At 41.5% G+C, this 19,573-nt stretch overlaps 1 protein-coding gene across 1 annotated transcript in view; it reads right to left on the bottom strand.

Annotated features, from left to right (window-relative positions):
* The window catches only part of PGM5 (phosphoglucomutase 5), a 191,393-nt gene that overhangs the window by 131,266 nt on the left and 40,554 nt on the right, over nucleotides 1-19,573 (bottom strand). The window contains exons 5-6 of the mRNA XM_046022772.1: nucleotides 14,764-14,954; nucleotides 13,800-13,954 (exon numbers count right to left, since the gene is read on the bottom strand). Coding sequence (XP_045878728.1) covers nucleotides 13,800-13,954; nucleotides 14,764-14,954 — 346 coding nt within the window. The remainder of the gene's footprint in view (nucleotides 1-13,799; nucleotides 13,955-14,763; nucleotides 14,955-19,573) is intronic.

The following is a 19,573-nucleotide window of genomic DNA, read 5'->3' on the forward strand; positions in this document are numbered from 1 at the left end:
AACCAGCTTAAGATCACAGCCAGAGTAGAGGAGTCAGAATTCAAACTTGGATAAGCTGAACGTAGAAGCCAATGAAAGAAAGTACCATTTTCCATCTTGTGCATGAGCTCATTTGAGTACGTTGGCAGGCATCCGTGTTTGCACTCCTTAACTTATGTTCTCTCTCTCCTTCCTACTCCTAAATATAGGTAGTAGAATCTGTGCAAGACAATCTGTAGGCTATGTCGTAGTCAATGATTTGAAAACACTCTCCCAATCTATCATTAACATCAGATTAAAGTCATGAATTTCTCTAAATCTAAAAGAATACCTTATACAGAGAATATTTATAAAGCTTGTCGACAATGAAGTTTGGTAGGAAAAAAAAAAAGGAGGCAGAAGAGAAGATGAACTCCATCGGTCATATCCAGAACCCTGCAGTGTGCTTGGCATGCAGCAGGTACTAAAACAATGTTGTCTGAAAAACGGCAAAGTGGAAGGTAGGTAAAGAGAGAGGGAGGAGTTGGAAGAACAAAAGAAGGAAAGAGGGAGAGGGCCAGAGAGATGGAGGAAGGAAGGGAGGAAGATGGAGGGAAGGAAGGAAAGAGAGGAGAAGAGAGGAGAGGTTGGGAAAGGACAGATGAATCCATGAGCATATTAATTATACAAGGATCATAGGCAAGCACTGCCATTCCAAGTCCAATGTCACTGTCAGTTACTGGTCAACAGCAGAGGACTGGCAGGGGTGTGAGGGGTAACAAGCAGGGCACCTTGAGCTCTCAGCCAGGTCCTGAGTTCTCCATGCAGAACCGCACCCCAGTACACTCTAGCTTCCATCCCTCTGCAGCCACTGGGTCCCAAATTGCTGCAGTTACTTCTCCCTTCCGGAAGGAGAAAAAAAGATCTTGCTTTGGAGAACAACTGCATCCATTCTTGGTCATTTGGCTTGGGAAAGAATGACAGTCTCCCAGCTCCACCTAATAAAGGGGAAGGGGCTTAAGATTTTCAGTGTATCTTACCCCCTCGTGGCCCTGGTGAGTCAATGGATCAGAGATGATACAGACCCGAAACAAAATCAAGACTCAAGGAGATGTTTTTGTTTTTGCTTTCTGGAAAAGCTTTGTCTCATAGACAGGAGAAAGAAAGAAAGAAAAAAAGGAAGAAGAAAAAAAGAAGAAAGAAAAAGGAAGGAAGGAAGAAAGAGAGAGGAAGGAAGAAACCCTTCATCCTCATAGAAAAGACTATATAGGAGCGAGAAGTCTGGAATCCTACAGGTATTTGCTCCCCCAAAGAGAAGGCTTGGAGAGCCAGAGCTGGGAGCCTGAGGATAAGAACGCTACCTTCTGAGGCAGAGCTGACAGCAATATCCAAGTCAAGTGGACCTTTCATTTGAGCTGCTGGATCGAAGTTCACCTGCAGCCACCTCTCTTTTAGTGATGTGTGCCAACACATTCCCTGTATTACTCCCAGGCCCCGGCTCACCTAGTTTTTCTCTCGTTTGCAGCACAAAGATCCTGACTGATAGACTCTCTGTGAGCCCTGGATAGAGATCTTGCATTCTTTTTTTTTTTTTTTTCCTTACATAAAGGCACCAACCCATCAAAGAGTTTTCCTGCATACTAGGATATAAACCCCTGATGCAATGCAGCACTCTAAAAGAATTCAGAGTTCCAAATGACAAATTGAAACCCCAGGCAGAACCCAATCAGGGGCAAGATGAATGGCTACTCAGATCTGGATTCCACTCTCACTGTACAGGACACATCGACAGGGGCTGACAAGATTTCTTGTCTTTTTTTTTTTTTTCTTTTTTCCTATGCACGGACATCTTATATCCAACTCCTGACACTTCATTTACTAAAAGAACCCATTATAGCTAACCGGTATATTTTATGTTTCTGGTTATCAATGTTGTCTGTCTGAGATTCAGAACTCTTAGGGAGAAGGAACTGTATCTGCTTAACCCACTTTATAGAGATGTAACAGAGAAAAGCCGTGGAAACCTGAGCAGAGTTTTCTCATGTGGCCACTGCTGATCTTACTACTTCAAGCAGATCCTGAGGCAAGGGTATAAAATTCAAGCCTTACCTTGAACTCCAGTCAACATTTTCCTGGAAGTCGTAAGTTAAAGCCAGGGATTGCTTCTTCCAGAGCTTTATGAAACAGTAGTAATGTTCAGGGTGGAAATTTACAAGACATCTTGGGGTTGAAATCAATTATCCTTGTCTGATGCCATCTACCACTTTTTGGGCAACAGACATTCCCACAACACACCCCAACCCGCACAAATGACTTACACTCAAGGTACAATCCGAATGCTTTCCTGCTCTCAACAGTTAGGATCAGTAAAGAAATTATTAGATTTGGAATTAGACAGTCTGATACCCATCTTCACTGCTTCTTTCTTGATGGGTGACCTTAGGCAAATTGCTTAACCTTTCAAAATGATCTCTCTCTTATTAAAAAAAAAAGTCAATGATAGCACCTGACAAATACTTCTGAGGCTTTTGTAAAAACTGAACAAGGTACTATAATAGATTGCATTGTAAATAAAAATGCATTTATCCCCTTATCCTTTGCCGAGCTGACAAAATCTTGGGCATCTCCCCGATTCACCCTGTGCATCTTTCTTTAGTACTATTGTTCCATTAGCTTGATGGGTAAAGTGAAACTGATGATATTTAGCAATCCATTTAAGAGGTGTTCCAATAGGCCCAGCTTGACACTACCCTCTGAGGTTGGAGGTTAAAATCTATTTTAAAACTTTTATTTTTTCTAAGTCAATCGGAGAAAGACAACTATCATATGATCTCCCTGATATGAGGACATGGAGAAGCAATATGGGGGGGTAGGGGGATAGGAGAAGAATAAATGAAACAAGATGGGATTGGGAGGGAGACAAACCATAAATGACTCTTAATCTCACAAAACAAACTGGGGGTTGCTGGGGGGAGGTGGGATTGGGAGAGGGGGAGCGGGCTATGGACATTGGGGAGGGGAGGCGAACCATAAGAGACTATGGACTCTGAAAAACAACCTGAGGGTTTTGAAGGGTCAGGGGTGGGAGGTTGGGGCAACCTGAGGGTTTTGAAGGGTCAAGGGTGGGAGGTTGGGGGAACAGGTGGTGGGTAATGGGGAGGGCACGTTTTGCATGGAGCACTGGGTGTTGTGCAAAAAGAATGAATACTGTTACGCTGAAAAAATAAATAAAATGGAAAAAAAAAACTTTTATTTTTTCGGTTAGAGTAACAAAATTCATTTCAAAATCTAAACCACGTATAAAAAGGACATGCCTTTTTCCTCCAAAAGAACCTTCAGGCCTAGGATGATTTATCATTATTCCCTTCATTTAAAATCATTGTTCAGTGCCAAATTTCTCCGGCAGCTTGGTAAAGCATATGGTTCAGAATTAAGCTGGGTTCTCCTATCTTCCTTGTATCTTTTATGCCAATAAATATGACTAATGACCTTGAAATCTCAGACCCTCCAACTCTAAATGTAAGTTTAGTCTTTTCCAAAGAAGACAAGAATTGTAGGTAATATAATGATATTATGGCTCACCACAGAGAGAAAAGCAGTGGACAGAGATTCCAAAGGCCACTCAAGTCACCTGAACCTGGCCAGTCTATTAAACGACAGACTTGACCCTGAGAACTAGAGTTGATTTCTGATCCCAACTGTAAAGGAAGACCCAAGGGAGGTGCTTTGTTTCCTTTTTTAAATAAATGGGATTTGAGGGCACCTGGGTGGCTCAGTGGGTTAAGCCTCTGCCTTTGGCTCAGGTCGTGATCTCAGGGTCCTGGGATCAAGTACCGCATCAAGCTCTCTGCTTAGCAGGAAGCCTGCTTCCCCCTTTCTTTCTGCCTGCCTCTGCTTACTTGTGAATGCTCTCTCTGTCAAATAAATAAATAAAATCTTTAAAAAAAGAGGATTTGATTATTTTTATCAATTTTATCAAGGTAAAATCTACATAAAATAAAATTCATCAATTGTACTGTTCCAAGAGTCTTGAGCTATATATACTTGTACAATGATGTATATATAACTACCACCATAATTAAGATATATAGTTACTTCATGCCTCTTAGTAGAAATGAATGGGACAAGGGGCGCCTGGGTGGCTAAGTCAGTTAAGCATCTGACTCCTGATTTCGGCTCACAGGTCATGATTTCAGGATTCTAGGACTAAGCCCGGAGTCTGACTCCACACTCAGAGGGGAGACTGCTTCTTCCTCTCCTTCTGCTCCTCCCTGCTGCTCATGATTTCTTGCATTCCCCCTCTCTCTAATAAACAAATAAAATCTTAAAAAAAGAAAGAAAGAAAGAAATCCCTGCTTAAAATGGTCTTTAATTTCCAAGCACCCAAGGCAGCCTTAAGGGGTTTCTTTCAGTAATAGCTGGGTCCACCAATGGTCAAAGTGACCTGCCAAAGGCCAAAGCAGGACCAAGAAGTGGAAGGGCTGAGGATAAGATGCTGGAGACCCTTGGCAATGACCATGCCTTTCTAGAGATGAAGGCAAAGAATGGCAGAGTCCTCGCAAATGCAACAGGCAAGAGAGAGCCGAATTCTAAAAATGGCTTGACTTTCACTTTACGTGGGAGAGTGATGATGACTACATATTTCAGAACTCAGGTCACCTAATGCTTTTTCTGACCAACTCTAATAGCAAAAACCAAAGATGGCTCTGAACAAAAGATGGTTTATCCAACATCTCCAGCCCTTGCAGCTTCTAGTCTTAAACAGTTAAGAATTCCTTTTTCCCTTTACCCAATTAATTCATAAACGCCCTCTACTAAATGTATGCATGTTATCATGTGTTTATCAGACATCAGCTCTTAAAAACACCAAGTAATGGGCTTCAATCATTGTTTGCCCCCTTTCCAGTAAGTGAACGCCAAAAACATACAAGAAAGTAATATGAGGCATCCGCTAAATGTCTTAGGGAAAAAAATCCATTTCTCATCCAACTCACTAGGGCAAGAAATAAATAATACTGCACTTAAGTTCAGGCTGTAGCGAGTTTTTAATTATTGAATAGGAAATAACGCTATGTGGTTGCTTCCTTTTACCTCACCTTGATAAAGTTGTAATCAATACCCCATATCATTACTAAAAATCTGACTTAAACTATAAATTTACCTAAATGTAAATGAAAACCATAAATCAGGCACAGTTTTATTATAGTCAAAGAAGACTGTGCAATTATGCATCATTTATTTTCTTCTGATCATTCAGATACACCTTCTCGAGCCAACAGCTGATAGCATCAACAAGTCTACTTTGTACAAAAGCAAAAGGAGGATGTTGGTAGTTCACAGTACTTTGAGAATTCTGTGCTTAGATCTGTGGAGTTCTCGTTATTTTTTTCTCAAACAAAAGGTATCCAAAAGGGGAAAACATTCCTTTAAGAAGTGCTTATTGAGAACTACTCTGTGCCAGGCCCTGGTTAAAAACTCTGCCCTTCATGGGACTCACTGGACATTAGAAAACAGACAAGTGTGTATTTTCGGTGTGATATTTATGATAAAATGATCTACGAGGAAACAGTTCCATACAGTGCTATGGGGTGGAGAGAACAAAACACCAAAGGAGGACTTACTAAGAAGGTGATGCTTGACTCAAGCCTGAAAAATAAGGAAAGACAACCATGGGATGGGTGGGGCACAGGGCACACATTTCAAGGAAAGACAGCAGCTTGTTCCAAGGCCCAGCAGCAAAAGAGACCATTGAATTTGGGGCCTCTCAGCACGACACATCTAGGGGGCAGGGTAAAAAATGTAGGCAGGAGTAAGATGTTCCTAATCAGAAAATTATGCATGCTTTAGAATCTGGACATGAGATCTCATTGTGGAGTTATATGATGATATCAACAGATTTTAAGCAAAGAAGTGAAAAGTACGGCTTTCTGCATGGGGTAGTCTAGAACATGAATGAAAAAGAGGTGGTCTGGAGGCAGGGAGATGGGTTAATTGCCTATTGCAATAGCTCAAGCAAAAGATTATGAGAACCTGACGTAGGAAAGTAAAAGTAGGGTTGGGGAAGAAAGAATGGTTCAGGAAACGTTTAAGCAGCCTTTCTGACAGAACTCAGTGACTAACAGTACCTTGGGAATAAGGAAAAAGTAGAAGTCTAGGATTATGCTAAGGTTTATAATATGGGTGATAGGTGATTCACTCAGATAGCATATATAAAAACAAAGAGCAATTTTCCAGGAAAATTGGAAAAGTTGCTATTTGTACATATTAAATTTGAGTTGTCCACACAGAGTTGTGTATTAACAGCAATCTGGATATAGAGCTTAGCGGTAAAATTTTGTGTCAAGAAAAAAAGTGAAAATTAGAAGTGCTTAAAATTGACAAGGCTCTAATATATAAAATATGTAATGATCTCCGATAAGCCCATAAAAAAGAAGAACCCAAAATATAAAAGTAAGCAAAGGACAGGAATAGGCAATTAATAAAAAGGAAACCCCCAAATCCCTTAAGTATGTGAAGAAATTCTCAACCTCATTAGTAATATGAGATGTGAAAATTTAAACAGCAGTAGGGAATTGGACTGTTGAATAGAAGGGGGCAAACAAAGTATAACCAGAATAACCAACACACGGGCCAATCTTTTTAGTAATCCCTATCTGCTTAACTCCCAGTCTCATCCTCTCCCCTCTTTTCTGGACCTCAGGCATAGAGTTGAGTTAACCATATTCATCCTTGAACAATTTTTTTCCTCATTTGTCCAGTGGAAGACCCATTTCATTCCATGGCCATCTCTGCCCTACTCTCTTCCTTTGGAGTCTAAACATCACAGATTGCACTCCTGCTTCCAGTTGGGTTTGATCAAGAGGAGGCATCAGCAGGAGACTGGAGGGTGAAAAAAGAGAGGAGTTGGGGTATTTATTCCTCACTGATGAGTTCCATTCCTGTCTGACAGCCCACCTTCCACCACTCCAGACCCTACTAGGCTATGGTTACCCTAATCCCTTCCTGCTTTGACCCTTCAGTCCTGGAGGAACTAACAACTTTCTACTATTCTGTGTCCTGAGGTGCTTCTTCAACTCTTCTTGATTATTTTTGCTTTCCTTAACTTCATCCATACTTCTGTATTAAGTTATTAAGTTACTATTATTAAACTCTCTTTAGTAAACCCCTTTTCAGGGCACCATCTCTTTTCTGCCTTGACCCTGACTAAATCAGCTATAGAGACTTTCAGGGGAATAACTCCTAAGATAAAAGGCTTTTTTTCCTTTTATTTTTATACAGGGTCCACTTGAACATATTTGTCTGCTGAAGCAAAAGAATTCCCATCTTTCTGTAGCAGAAACAATGTATGGGAGACTAAGTAATTAGATACTAGCTCAGATCACTATCTCTCCCACTACTCTGGTAACATCATGACTGATCTTAGAGACAAAAGAGCACAGATCCAAAGGCTGCAGTAAAAACCAAGGTCACTGTAGATCAGTAGATACTTGCATACTTACAGCATTAACACTGTCTGGATTCCAACACCCAGCTGCATATATTCAGGATAAAGCTACAGTACATATTTCGGGCTGGGGATTGGCAACAGATTGCTGTAGACTATATTCTGAAAAACAAGCATTTTCACATGTACCATGGGCTATTTCTAATCCCCGCATCCTCACTGGGTCTAGCTGCATGTTTCTGATCTCTGGTCCTACCCATAACTTCCTCGGGAAGTCCTCGCCTGCCTGTCCCATCTAAGGACCCTGCTCCATATCTGACAATTTACTGCTCCAAGTTCATTTCCTATGAGCACGTGTTAAAATTTGTATCTGTATTTTCTCTTTACTTCTTATTGTTTGTCTTCTCCATCAGACTGTAAGTTCCCCCACGGAAAGGGACCACGTCTAGGACACAAAAGGACCTTAATAAGTATTATTCTTGAGTGAGTAAACGGTGAACAGGGGTGGCACAGATAGTCAACAGAAGGTAGAAAAGGATCAATTCCCTTCACCACCAGACTTATGGGTGGTGGGCCTGACGTGGACTCCCTTGCCGTCAAAACATACTTTTCAGATTTGGATCACTTGCAGTGTGCTGAAGGATGCTGCTAGCGTTGTGTGCGGCTGTGAATATCTCTAATGAGAAGGGCTCAAGTCCGCGTGTGTTTGCCTTGTTCTGCACAGTGCTCGGCACACTCCCAAGCACAGATGGGCTCTTCATAAATATTATTGAAGGCTGATGACACAGAGGATTATTTAATACTTCTGCATGGGGTGGAGACAGACCTCGGGCCACAGATAGACTTTCCTTCTCAAATCACTTGAACCAAAACAATTTCAGCAACACAGATTCATCTGCAACTACAAATCAGACACATTCAGAATGACAAAGTTCCAAAAGAACGCCCTTTTCAAGGCTGAAACTGCATAATTCTGGGGAAAATAGAGTCCTTGTTTCAGTGACATTGTAAGAGCAGAAATTAAAGACACTGTAAGTCTCCCCTCAGGGAACAATGATTATCTGGGAACAATGAAATTTGGCCTGAATAATTCATCAGTTTCAAGGGTGCAGGTCCCCACCACCACCCCCCCAATCCAAATTCTGGAATCCCAAAGTTAGGCAAGGGCGCCATTTAATGTGTCTCGACTACTCAGTTGTCATCCTTCTGGGTTCTGGCACTTTTGGTCACATTTCAATGATTTTATTCATTTAAAAAAATGATAATAACCTACAAGGTAAACCATGATCAAGATAAGATTTTGAAGCTGTATTATTTTCCCTAAGAAAGAAGCTCATAAAGTGTCCATCATGAGAATCCACCTGGGAGCTACGCAACAGATAGATCGAATACCCACAGCAAATCAGCACGTCAGAGCCCCAGAGCCTTCTGGAGCCCAACCAGCAAGCGTGAATAATCCTTTTAAATGGTCACTTACGTATCAGAACAGGCCCTTTGTGAAATTTCTGAGCAAGGCCTCTGGTTTCCGACTGAAACAGAGTTTTATTGGGAGGGAGGGGACAAAGTGAAACGGGAAACGTCCGGGAGAAAAGAGGACAAATGGTTTTTGTTGTCAGAGTGAAACCTGCCTCTCCTGGCCAGGGTTTGGAAAGTTGCTGGCTATCCCCCAAGAGAGTTGGGCAATCTTCTCAACTAGTTTCTCAGGGACCATCTTCACCCAGTGGTAGTTACTACGCAGATGCAACCGTACACTAGAAGACCCAGTTTCAAATCCTGGGTCACTTTCTGATTAGCTGTGCAACCTTGTACAAGTCACTTAACCTCTCTGATACATGGTTCAACATCCTTAAGATGGTGAGAGTCATGTCTCCCCAATTACCTGCTAAATTCATGCAAAGATCAAGTGAAATCAAATGCACAGAAGGTCTTTCTAAATTATAAAATTCTGTATAAGTGAAAAGTGTCATTATTAAATATGCTCCCAAAATATTAAGTAACCTACATAGCAATCAGGATCCTATATGACCCTGAGTCCTCAGTGACGAAAGACGGTTCCATTTTTGCCTTGTTCTCCACAGTTTTACTAAATCTTTTTTTTTTCTTTTTTAATGGAAGGATATAAGCAAAGGCAAATGGGGAAAAAAAAGTGTGGAATACTACATCCTCCTCTTTGGTGCTCTTAGGCACTGAGGTTGGATTATATCATGAGCTTCTTATCAATATCCCCTGAAGGAGAGAAATAAAGTTGGGGGGGGCGGGGATCCAAAAGATTCTTCCCAGTGGAGGAATCCAAAGTCAAGCTATAAAAATCAGTTGCATTTCTAATTGCTAGCAGCAAACAACTGGAAAATTAAATTTATGAAACTATTCCACTTATTTTTTTTAAAGATTTTATTTATTTATGACAGATGGAGATCACAAGTAGGCAGAGAGGCAGGCAGAGAGAGAGGAGGAAGCAGGCTCCTTGCAGAGCAGAGAACCCGATGCGGGGATCTATCCCAGGACCCTGGGATCATGACCTGAGCCAAAGGCAGAGGCTTTAACCCACTGAGCCACCCAGGCACCCCAAAACTATTCCACTTATAATAGCATCAGAAACATAGATACTCAGAGATAAATTTAACAAAAATTGTGTGAGACCGCTATAGTTAAGCCACAAAGCAGGCATTGTTGGACTGGTTTCTCTGGGGGATATGGAACCACGCAATGATTAGAGCATGTCCACATCATCTCTTCAACTCAGCAAGGGTCAACACCCAAATACCACTCACACTGTAGGGAGAGTCACATCAACAAAAGGGGCTGAAGGTCAAGTTGATAACAAGTGAATTTGAGTGTAAACATGCCAAAGGATGGGCTCTCCTTGTTAAAAAATGGTCAGAAGCTTGAAATGGAACTCCAGTTTCAGCCTTAGTCCCTGAGAATCTTCAGGAGAAAGATCAAGTTCCCATATATTTTTTATGCTTACGATTTTTTAATTGGATTCTCAACTTTTTCTTTATTAAGTTATGTTAGTCACCAAACGCTACATCATTAGTTTTTGATGTAGTGTTCCATGATTCATTGTTTGCGTATAATACCCAGTGCTCCGTGGTATCCGTGCCCTCCTTCATACCCATTACTGGGTTAACCCATCCCCCCAACCCCTCCCCTCTGCAACCCTCAGTTTGTTTCCCAGAGTCCACAGTCTCTCATGGTTCGTCTCCCCCTCTGATTCCCCCCCTTCACTTTTCTCTTTCTTCTCCTAATGTCCTCCATGCTATTCCTTATGTTCCACATATAAGTGAAACCATATGATAACTCCCATTTAAAAGAAAAAAATCAAGACCAATTAAATCTATGTGAGGTGGGAAGGGGCAACCACATGCCTAGAAGAGCAACACCCCGAGTTCCAAAAGCCAAGGGTTGGGGAGCAGGCCTGGGGAGCCCAGCAGGGCTAGTTAGGACTCCTGAGTTGTTGGCTGAGAGCAGAGGTTCTCAGGGGGCAACAGACAAATGCACTCCCTCTATTCTGGCTGCCTGGAGCATCCGCCCCATCTTCTCTATTCCTGCCTGGACAGCATCTTGCTTCTCATTTGTCTTCTCTCCTGAGGCCTGGAGCAGAATGGCTCTCCACTGCCTGAAGAGCCTCATTTGTCCCTGCCCCCAGGAGAAGGCCTGGCCGGTGGTCAGCCCACTACCCCACAGGCAGGGGAGAAGAGGGATGGATCCCTCATCTGCCCTCCCCCCATTCTTCCTGCTGAGGCTCCACTTCCTGGCGGGGGGGGGGGGGGTAAGTGCACAGGGGAAGACTGTGCTGGTGGGTCCCTCTCCTCATCTTCATGAGTCCAGCCTCATCTCCTCGCTTCTGAGGATGGGACTGAGGGCAACATGAAGCCCAGGGGAGGACTTGAGGTTGGACGGCATGACCAATGTAGGCTCATCTGGGGAGCTGTCACCTGGAGGCCTGTGCAGCCAAAGCTGTCACGTCAGCCCCTGAAACTCAGAGTAAGCCCAGAAGCTTCTTTGGAGGCCCCTTGTCCCCTCTCTGGGTTCCTATGGATCTTACAGTCCCACCACCGTGCCATGTAATATTGCAGGGTAATTAAGACCATGCACTCTGGGGGAGCCTGGGTGGCTCCGTGAGTTAAGTATCTGATTCTTGATTTCAGCTCAGGTCATGATCTCAGCGTCTTGAGATCGAGCCCTGTGTTAGGCTCCATACTGACTGTGGAGCCTGCTTAAAATTCTCTCTCTCTTTCTCCCTCTGCCCCTACCCTTGATCTCTCTCTTTCTCTCTCTCTCTCCCCATCTCTCTCAAAAAATAAAAAAAAAAATTTTAAAAGACCATGCACTGTGGAGCTGGAATGGTGTAGTTAGAATCCCAGTTCCGCCCTCATTAGGTCCTGATCTTTTTTTTTTTTTAAGATTTTATTTATTTATTCGACAGACAAAGATCACAAGTAGGCAGAGAGGCAGGCAGAGAGAGAGGAGGAAGCAGGCTCCCTGAAAATCAGGGAGCCCGATGCGGGGCTTGATCCCAGGACCCTGGGACCATGACCTGAGCTGAAGGCAGAGGCTTTAACCCACTGAGCCACCCAGGCGCCCCTAGGCCCTGATCTTGACCAAGTTACTGAACTTCCTTGTACCTCAGTTCCCTCATCTGTAAAATGGGCTACCTCACGGGGTAGTTATGATGACTACTGAGTTTATGGAATAGGCTTACAGCAGAGCCTGGCACAGAATTAGTAAATCACAATCAGTAAGTACAAGGTACTTGCACAAAAATAGACATATGGATCAACGGAATAGAACAATAAAGAGCTCGGAAATAAATCCATACTCATATACTCAATCTGTGAGAAAAGAGGCAAGAATATATATATAAGGAAGAAAAGACAGTCTCTTCAATAAATGGTGTTGGAAAAACTGGACAGTTCCATGAAAAGAATGGAATCAGACCAGTTTCTTACACCATGCACAAAAATAAGCTCAAAATGAATTAAAAACCTAAATGTGAGACCTGAAACCATAAAACTCCTAGAAAAAAAACATAGGCAGTAATTTCTTGGATGTCAGCCACAGAAACATTTTCCTAGATATGTCTCCTCAGGAGGGAGAAATAACAGCAAAAAAAAAAAAAAAAAAGCTCTTACAGAGTGAAAGAAACCACTGACAAAACAAAAAAACAACCTACTGAATGGGAGCAGATATTTACAAATGATATATCCAATGAGGGACTAATATTTAAAATATATAAAATACTTATTCAACTCAACATTATAAAAACACAAATTATCTAATTAAAAGTGGGCAGAAGATCCGAATAGACATTTCTCCAAAGAAGACATCCAGACGGCCACACACACATGAAAAGATGCTCAACCTCACTCATCATCAGGGAAACGCAAATCAAAACCACGTGAGATACCACCTCGTCCTCTCAGAACGGCTGGAATAAAAAAGACAAGAAATAACAAGTGTTGGGGAGGATGTGGAGAAAAACGAACCCTCATGCACTGTTGGTGGGAATGGAAATTGATACAGCCACTGTGGGAAACAGTATGAAAGGCCCTCAAAATAATAAAAATACAATTAATACATGATCCAGTAATTCTACTACTGTGTGTTTACTCAAAGGAAATGAAAATACTAATTTGAAAAGATACACACACCTCGATGTTTACTACAGTTTATTTACAAAAGCAAAGATGTGGAAGCAACCCAAGGGTCCATCCATCCATGAATGGAGAAAGAAGAAATGGTAAACGTATAAAATAGAATATTACTCAGCTATTAAACATAATGTTAAGTGAAATAAGTAAATCAAAGAAAAACAAATACCATATGATTTCACTCATATGTGGAACTTAAGAAACTAAACAAAAACAAGAGACAAACAAAAATACCAGACTCTTAAAAACAGAGACCTCACTGACAGATACCGAAGGGGAGATGGGGTGAGGGTGACGGAGGTGAAGGGGACCAAAAGGCCATTCGTCATGACGGGCACTGAGTAGTGTGTAGAGTTGTTGAATCATGTTGTACACCCGAAAGTAATATAACACTATATGGTACTTATACTTCAATTTTTAAAAAAGAAAATAATATTTTGCACTCACTAGAATTGCCAAAATAAAAGAGACTGGCAAAAAAATAAAATAATAATAATAATAATAATAAGGCACAGTGATCACATGTCCCTCAAGTTCCCACAGCTAAGAAGTGATAAAACCAAGAATCGAGTCCAGGCCGCCTGATTCTTCATGCCCCTCCCCGGCACTATACATGTCTCCAAGTTCCCATACTTCCCACAGTTCCCACCAGAGCAGGAGAGAATGAGTGACAGCTGACAGCAAAGGCAACATTGACATCAGAAGCCTACCATGAAGTTCTCCAAGGTGACATCCTTGCTTACCTGTCCAGGGCCATGCTGGTGGGCATACTCCTTCCAAACCCTCGAACCCCCATCTGACGGAAATACGGAATGCAAGAGAGGTTGGCAGCAATGATGGCCAGGGAGTCAGAAGGGCTCACGAAGAAGCCATTTCGGCCCAGGATCATATAACGGTCCTGCCAGAAGGAACAGGAGACAAAGATCAGAGAGAGGCATCTGTTGCTAGCTCCCCATGCCCATAATCATCACAAGTTACACCACCATCCTATATTAAAACAACCTAAAACAAATTGAATGAAGCCAAGGAAGGCATGAGAAACCTTTTTTTTTTTTTTTTTGGTTAAAGATTTTATCTATTTATTTGACAGACAAAGGTCACAAGTAGGCAGAGAGGCAGGCAGAGAGAGAAGGGAAAGCAGGCTCCCTGCTGAGCAGAGAGCCCGATGCAGGGCTCGATTCCAGGACCCTGGAATCATGACCTGAGCTGAAGGCAGAGGCTTTAACCCACTGATCCACCCAGGCGTCCCCATGAGAAACCTTCTTGTAAATTCCTGAGTATTGTAGGGTCCAGGACCATGACACAGTTTGGAATGTGTCCCACCTGCTGGAATGCGGAGGACTACCTCAAGCGTCTGTAGCCTTCATATACTTATCCCATACTTTCCCCCAAATATAATGGAGAACAAGAATTATTGCTGAAATACCTAGTTTCTTAATGTGGTGGTTTTAACTAATCCAACCATAAATAAAGATATATTTTTAAAAAGTAATAACTTTTTTATAACATAATGCTACCCTGGAACTACGAAAAGTAAAAGCTGTTTAACTGCAATACGGAAGAGCCGTTGAAAAGAAGAGCAGATGCAGAGCCCGTTAGGGTTTGAATGCCCCATACCTATCAGCCAGCCCCATGAATTCTCTGGCTTCCAATGCTTGGCTTATTATCTTGTAAAAGGGTCTGCAAGCATAAAAGTTTCTTACTTACCCCATCAGCATCAAATGCAGCTCCAAATCCATATTCTCCTCCTTTCATAGCTTCCAGAAGGGTTGTTGCATACGTCAAGTTTGGGTCAGGAGGCTGCCCTCCAAAATCTTCCAAGGGGACACAGTTTATTGCAGAATTGGCTGGAGCTCCCAGCTCATCACACAGGATTTTTCTCACATAGGGTCCCATGACTAAAAAGAGATAAGCGGCAATATGAGATCTTGGCAGAAACCTCCAAAAATGTTCGGTTCTGTTTAGAACAAGAAAGGCCACTTAATAGCACAGGAAACAAATTCTACAGGCTTTGTCAAGACGCAACACAGAGTGATACTTACTTCAACTACTACTCATTGAGTACCTACCATGTGCCAGTTGCTGTGCTGGGCATATAGATGTGTTCAATAGTTACATAAAATGTTTATGTAATTTTTATGTTACATAAAACTTTTCTAGTATGTTGCCAGAAAGAAACCAACTACTTAATAATGATCCAATGTGTGTTGCTTTTTATGTATTAAAAAATTTGGCTAAATATATGCAAAAGCACTAAAGGTTCTAGCAATGTTCCCTGAGTCTGTAAATCTTTTTAACTCTGCCAAGAATATAATTAGACAATGTAAACAATGGAAGCATGTAAAACTAAGCATACTTTACACAATAAATGCTAAGGAATGGTATTTTCCAGTTGAACACATATTTATGGAGCACCTAACATGGAATTCCTATCTTAAGAATAGAAACATCATATTCAAGGGATGTAAATCACATAGTTTCTAAATTACTGGGCTCCAAATCCGGTAGAGGGATGAGTTAAATCTACAGGTGAGTGATTACAGAAATAAGACTAGTGCTGTGCAATGGATATTTATGAAATAACTAGATCTGATGGCTTTCAAGAAGAAACAACCACAGGTAAAAGTTTCAAGAAGGAGGTAGCATTTCTGGAGGGACTTGAAGAAAGAATATAAAATTGATAGGGCGCCTGGGTGGCTCAGTGGGTTAACCCTCTGCCTTCAACTCAGGTCATGATCCCAGGGTCCTGAGATCGAGTCCCCATATTGGGCTCTCTGCTCAGCGGGGAGGCCTGCTTCCCCGCCCCCTCTGCCTGCTTCTCTGCCTAGTTGTGATCTCTCTCTCTCTCTCTCTGCCAAATAAATAATTAAATAATTAAATAATTAAATATCTTTAAAAAAAAAGAACATAAAACTGATAGAGATGGGGAATAGGAATGCCATCCAAGTGGAAAGGACATTATAAACAAGGGAATGGAGCCTGAGGTAGAATACACAGCACATTTGGGGAATGCATGTAATCCTGTTAGTTGAAATATATATAAAACATTTTTTCTATTTAATTTCCACTAACACAACCCTAAAATAGTGAACATCTTTCGACTTTGCCTGTCCAACATTCATTTCCCCTTCCTCTAGTTGCAATATTTTGGGTTTCCTATGGAGAATAAATCCTTTCCCCATCTTAGTTCTTATAAGTTAAATGTGGCTAAATTCCCCTTCCCCCAACAGTGAGAAGGTCACCTAGGTCTGCCCAGTCAATGTCCTCTATCGTTCAGCCAGATTAAGTGATTCAGAGGTGGACCTATAGAACAAGCTGGGCAATGAGGCTCAAAACCAGATATACTGATCAAAACATTTACAAAGAGAAACTGTCTTCCCTCAAGGCCAGTTAATGCTAGGGGAAGAACCTAAAAATCCCTTTTTTGGGAATATGATCAGCCCAATAAGGAAGAACAAAACAAGCCAAAAGATGACATCAAAATAAAGCCCATGGAGGATGAGCTCCACACATGGGTTCAGATCTCCCAACAAAATTTTTAGTGCCTCATTCTTAAATGTGCCAGGCAGCCAAGGATCACCAGACTTTTGAAAAGGGCAATTAATATGAGATCAAAACAAAAAGAGTAAAGAGCAACTTAGAAGAAACAGCAACTATACAGGGAGAAGAAAACTCTTAAATATAGATCAGTAACATTTTTAAGTCAACTTTTTAATTATATAATTAACATAATTATAGGATATTAAATATTTATCAATATAAAGGTCTATAAAAAAATCTTTCTTTTTAAAGATTTTATGTATTTGTTTGAGAGTAGGCAAGTGAGAGAGAGGGAGAGAAAGCCAGGGGAAGGGCAGAAGGAGAAGCAGTTTCCCTGATGAACTCTGGGACTATGACCTGAGCCCAAGTCAAATGCTTAACCAATTGAGACACCCAGGTGTCCTCATAAAAAACAATCTTACAAAAAAAAAAAAAATCCAATCTTAAAATTAATTATATCCTTGAAATAAAATACAAATGATAGGAGAGAGGCAAGATGGCAGAGTAGTAGCAGACTGAAATGACATCAGATCCCAGCTAGATAGGAATCAAACCATTCCAAACACCTACAAACTCAATAAGAGCTCAAAGAAAAGAAAAGCAGCAATTCTAAGAACAGAAAATCGACCACTTTCTGAAAGGTGGGACATGCGGAGAAGTAAATCTGAAGCGATGGGAAGATAGACCGCAGGGGAAAGGGCCAGCTCCCGGCAAGTGGTAGAGCAGCAAAGCATAAAATCAGAACAATTAAAAGTCTGCTCCACTGAGGGACATTGCTCCAGAGGCTAAGCGGGGGTGGAGCCCTCAAGTGGACAATGTGGTCTCAGGTCCCGTGGGGTCACAGAAAGATTGGGGGTGTCTGAGTGTGGCAGAGCTTCCAGGTATCCAAGCAGGGAAGCCGACTACATAGATGGAGCTGAGAAGGGGGCTTTCAGCTTGGGGTTACCTTAAACCACGATCTGAGGCACAGTTGGGCAACTGCTCTTCAAGCAGGAACCCCACAAGTGGCATATCCAGGGAGACTCACCTTTCTGCTCCAGGAGAAGCAGTGCAAGAGGAATCTGCTGGGTTTGAAGACTCCAAACGGGGCCAAGCACAAGAGACAGAAATGCTCGGTCACAGGCCGGGTCAGCTTAGAGTGCAGCCTGAGACCAGGGAGATGGAAGGGACTGACTGCTTTTCTCTGAGGATGCACTGAGGAGTGCAGTCCCAAGCGCTCGGCTCCCCTGAGCTGGAGATTGGGAGGCTGCCATTTTCATTCCCGTCCTCCAAAGCTCTATAGAAAGCGTTCAGGAAACAAAAGCTCCCGAGCATGAACCTAAGCAGATTACTTAGCCCAGGCCCTGGCAAGGACTGTGCAATTCCACCTCAGATAAAGACATTTGAGAATCACTGCAACAGGCCCCTACCCCCGAAGATCAGCAAGAACATCCTGCCAAGACCAAGTTCACTATTCAATGAGAGCTGCGGAACGCCAGAGCTAGGGGAAAGTGACACATAGAATTCGTGGCTTTTTACCCATGATCCTTTACTCTTGCAAAGTTAAATTTTTTTAATTTTACTTTGTTCTCATTCTATTTACCTAATGTTTCCTCGTTCCTCTTTTAACATTTTTTAACTAGTTATCTTAACAATACTTTTCCTAAAATATTTTTTTAAAACCTTCATTGTTATAGTCATATTTTATCATTTCATTGTATTTAACCGTATTTTGTGTGTGTGTGTGTGTGTGTGTGTGTGTGTGTGTGTGTATGTATGGGGTCTTTTTTTCTAAAAAATTTTGGGATACAATTTCTTCTAATAGATCAAAATATATTCTAGTCTAGCACATGGCTTTGTTCTAGTCTCCAGCCTGAGCACATTCCCTCCTCTTTTTTTCTTCTTTTTCCGACCAACTTATCAATTCCTATTAAAAAATTTTTTTTTAATTTTCATCTTTACAATCATCGTGTTTACCCTTATTTTTCTATATATACAAGTTTTTCTTTCATTAAAACTTTGGGAGATAGTTTCTTCTAAGACCAAAATATACCCAAAATCAAGTGAGTGGCTCTGTTCTATTCACCAGTCTAATATATATGTATAATTTTTTATTTTATATTTTTTTTCTTTCTTTTTTCCCCCTTTCTTCTCCCCCCAGTTTTGGATCTCTTCTGATTTGGTTAGCATACATCTTTCTGGGGTCCTTGCCACACTTTTAGTATTTTCTCTCATTCATATATTCTTATCTGGATAAAATGACAAGGTGGAAAAACTCACCACAAAAAAAGAATAAGAGGCAGTACCAAAGGCTAGGGACCTAATCAACATAGACATTGGTAATACGTCAGAACTAGAGTTCAGAATGACGATTCTCAAGGTGCTAACTGCGCTTGAAAAAGGAATGGAAGATATTAGAGAAACCCTTTTTGGAGAAATAAAATCCCTTTCTGGAGAAATAAAAGAACTAAAATCTAACCAAGTTGAAATAAAAAAGCTATTAAAGAGGTGCAATCAAAACTGGAGGCTCTTACTGCTAGGATAACTGAGGCAGAAGAGAGCATTAGTGATATAGAAGACCAAATGATGGAGAATAAAGAAGCTGAGCAAAAGAAAGACACACAACTGCTGGACCACAAGGGAAGAATTCAAGAAATAAATGATACCATAAGATGAAACACTATTAGAATAGTTGGGATTCCAGAAGAAAAAGAAAGAGACAGAGGGGCAGAAGGTATATTGGAGTTAATTATAGTAGAGAATTTCCCTAATATGGCAAAGGAAACAAGCATCAAACTCTAGGAGGCACAGAGAACCCCCCTCAAAATCAATAAAAATAGGTCCACACCCTGTGGACCTATTTTAGGTCGTAAAACTTACAAGTCTTAGTGACAAAGACAAAATCCTGAAAGCAGCTCAGGACAAGAACTCTGTAACATACAGTGGTAGAAATATTAGACTGGCAGCAAACTTATCCACAGAGACCTGACAGGCCAGA

Source organism: Meles meles, chromosome 11 (genome assembly GCF_922984935.1).
Source record: "Meles meles chromosome 11, mMelMel3.1 paternal haplotype, whole genome shotgun sequence".
NCBI classification, from domain to species: domain Eukaryota; kingdom Metazoa; phylum Chordata; class Mammalia; order Carnivora; family Mustelidae; genus Meles; species Meles meles.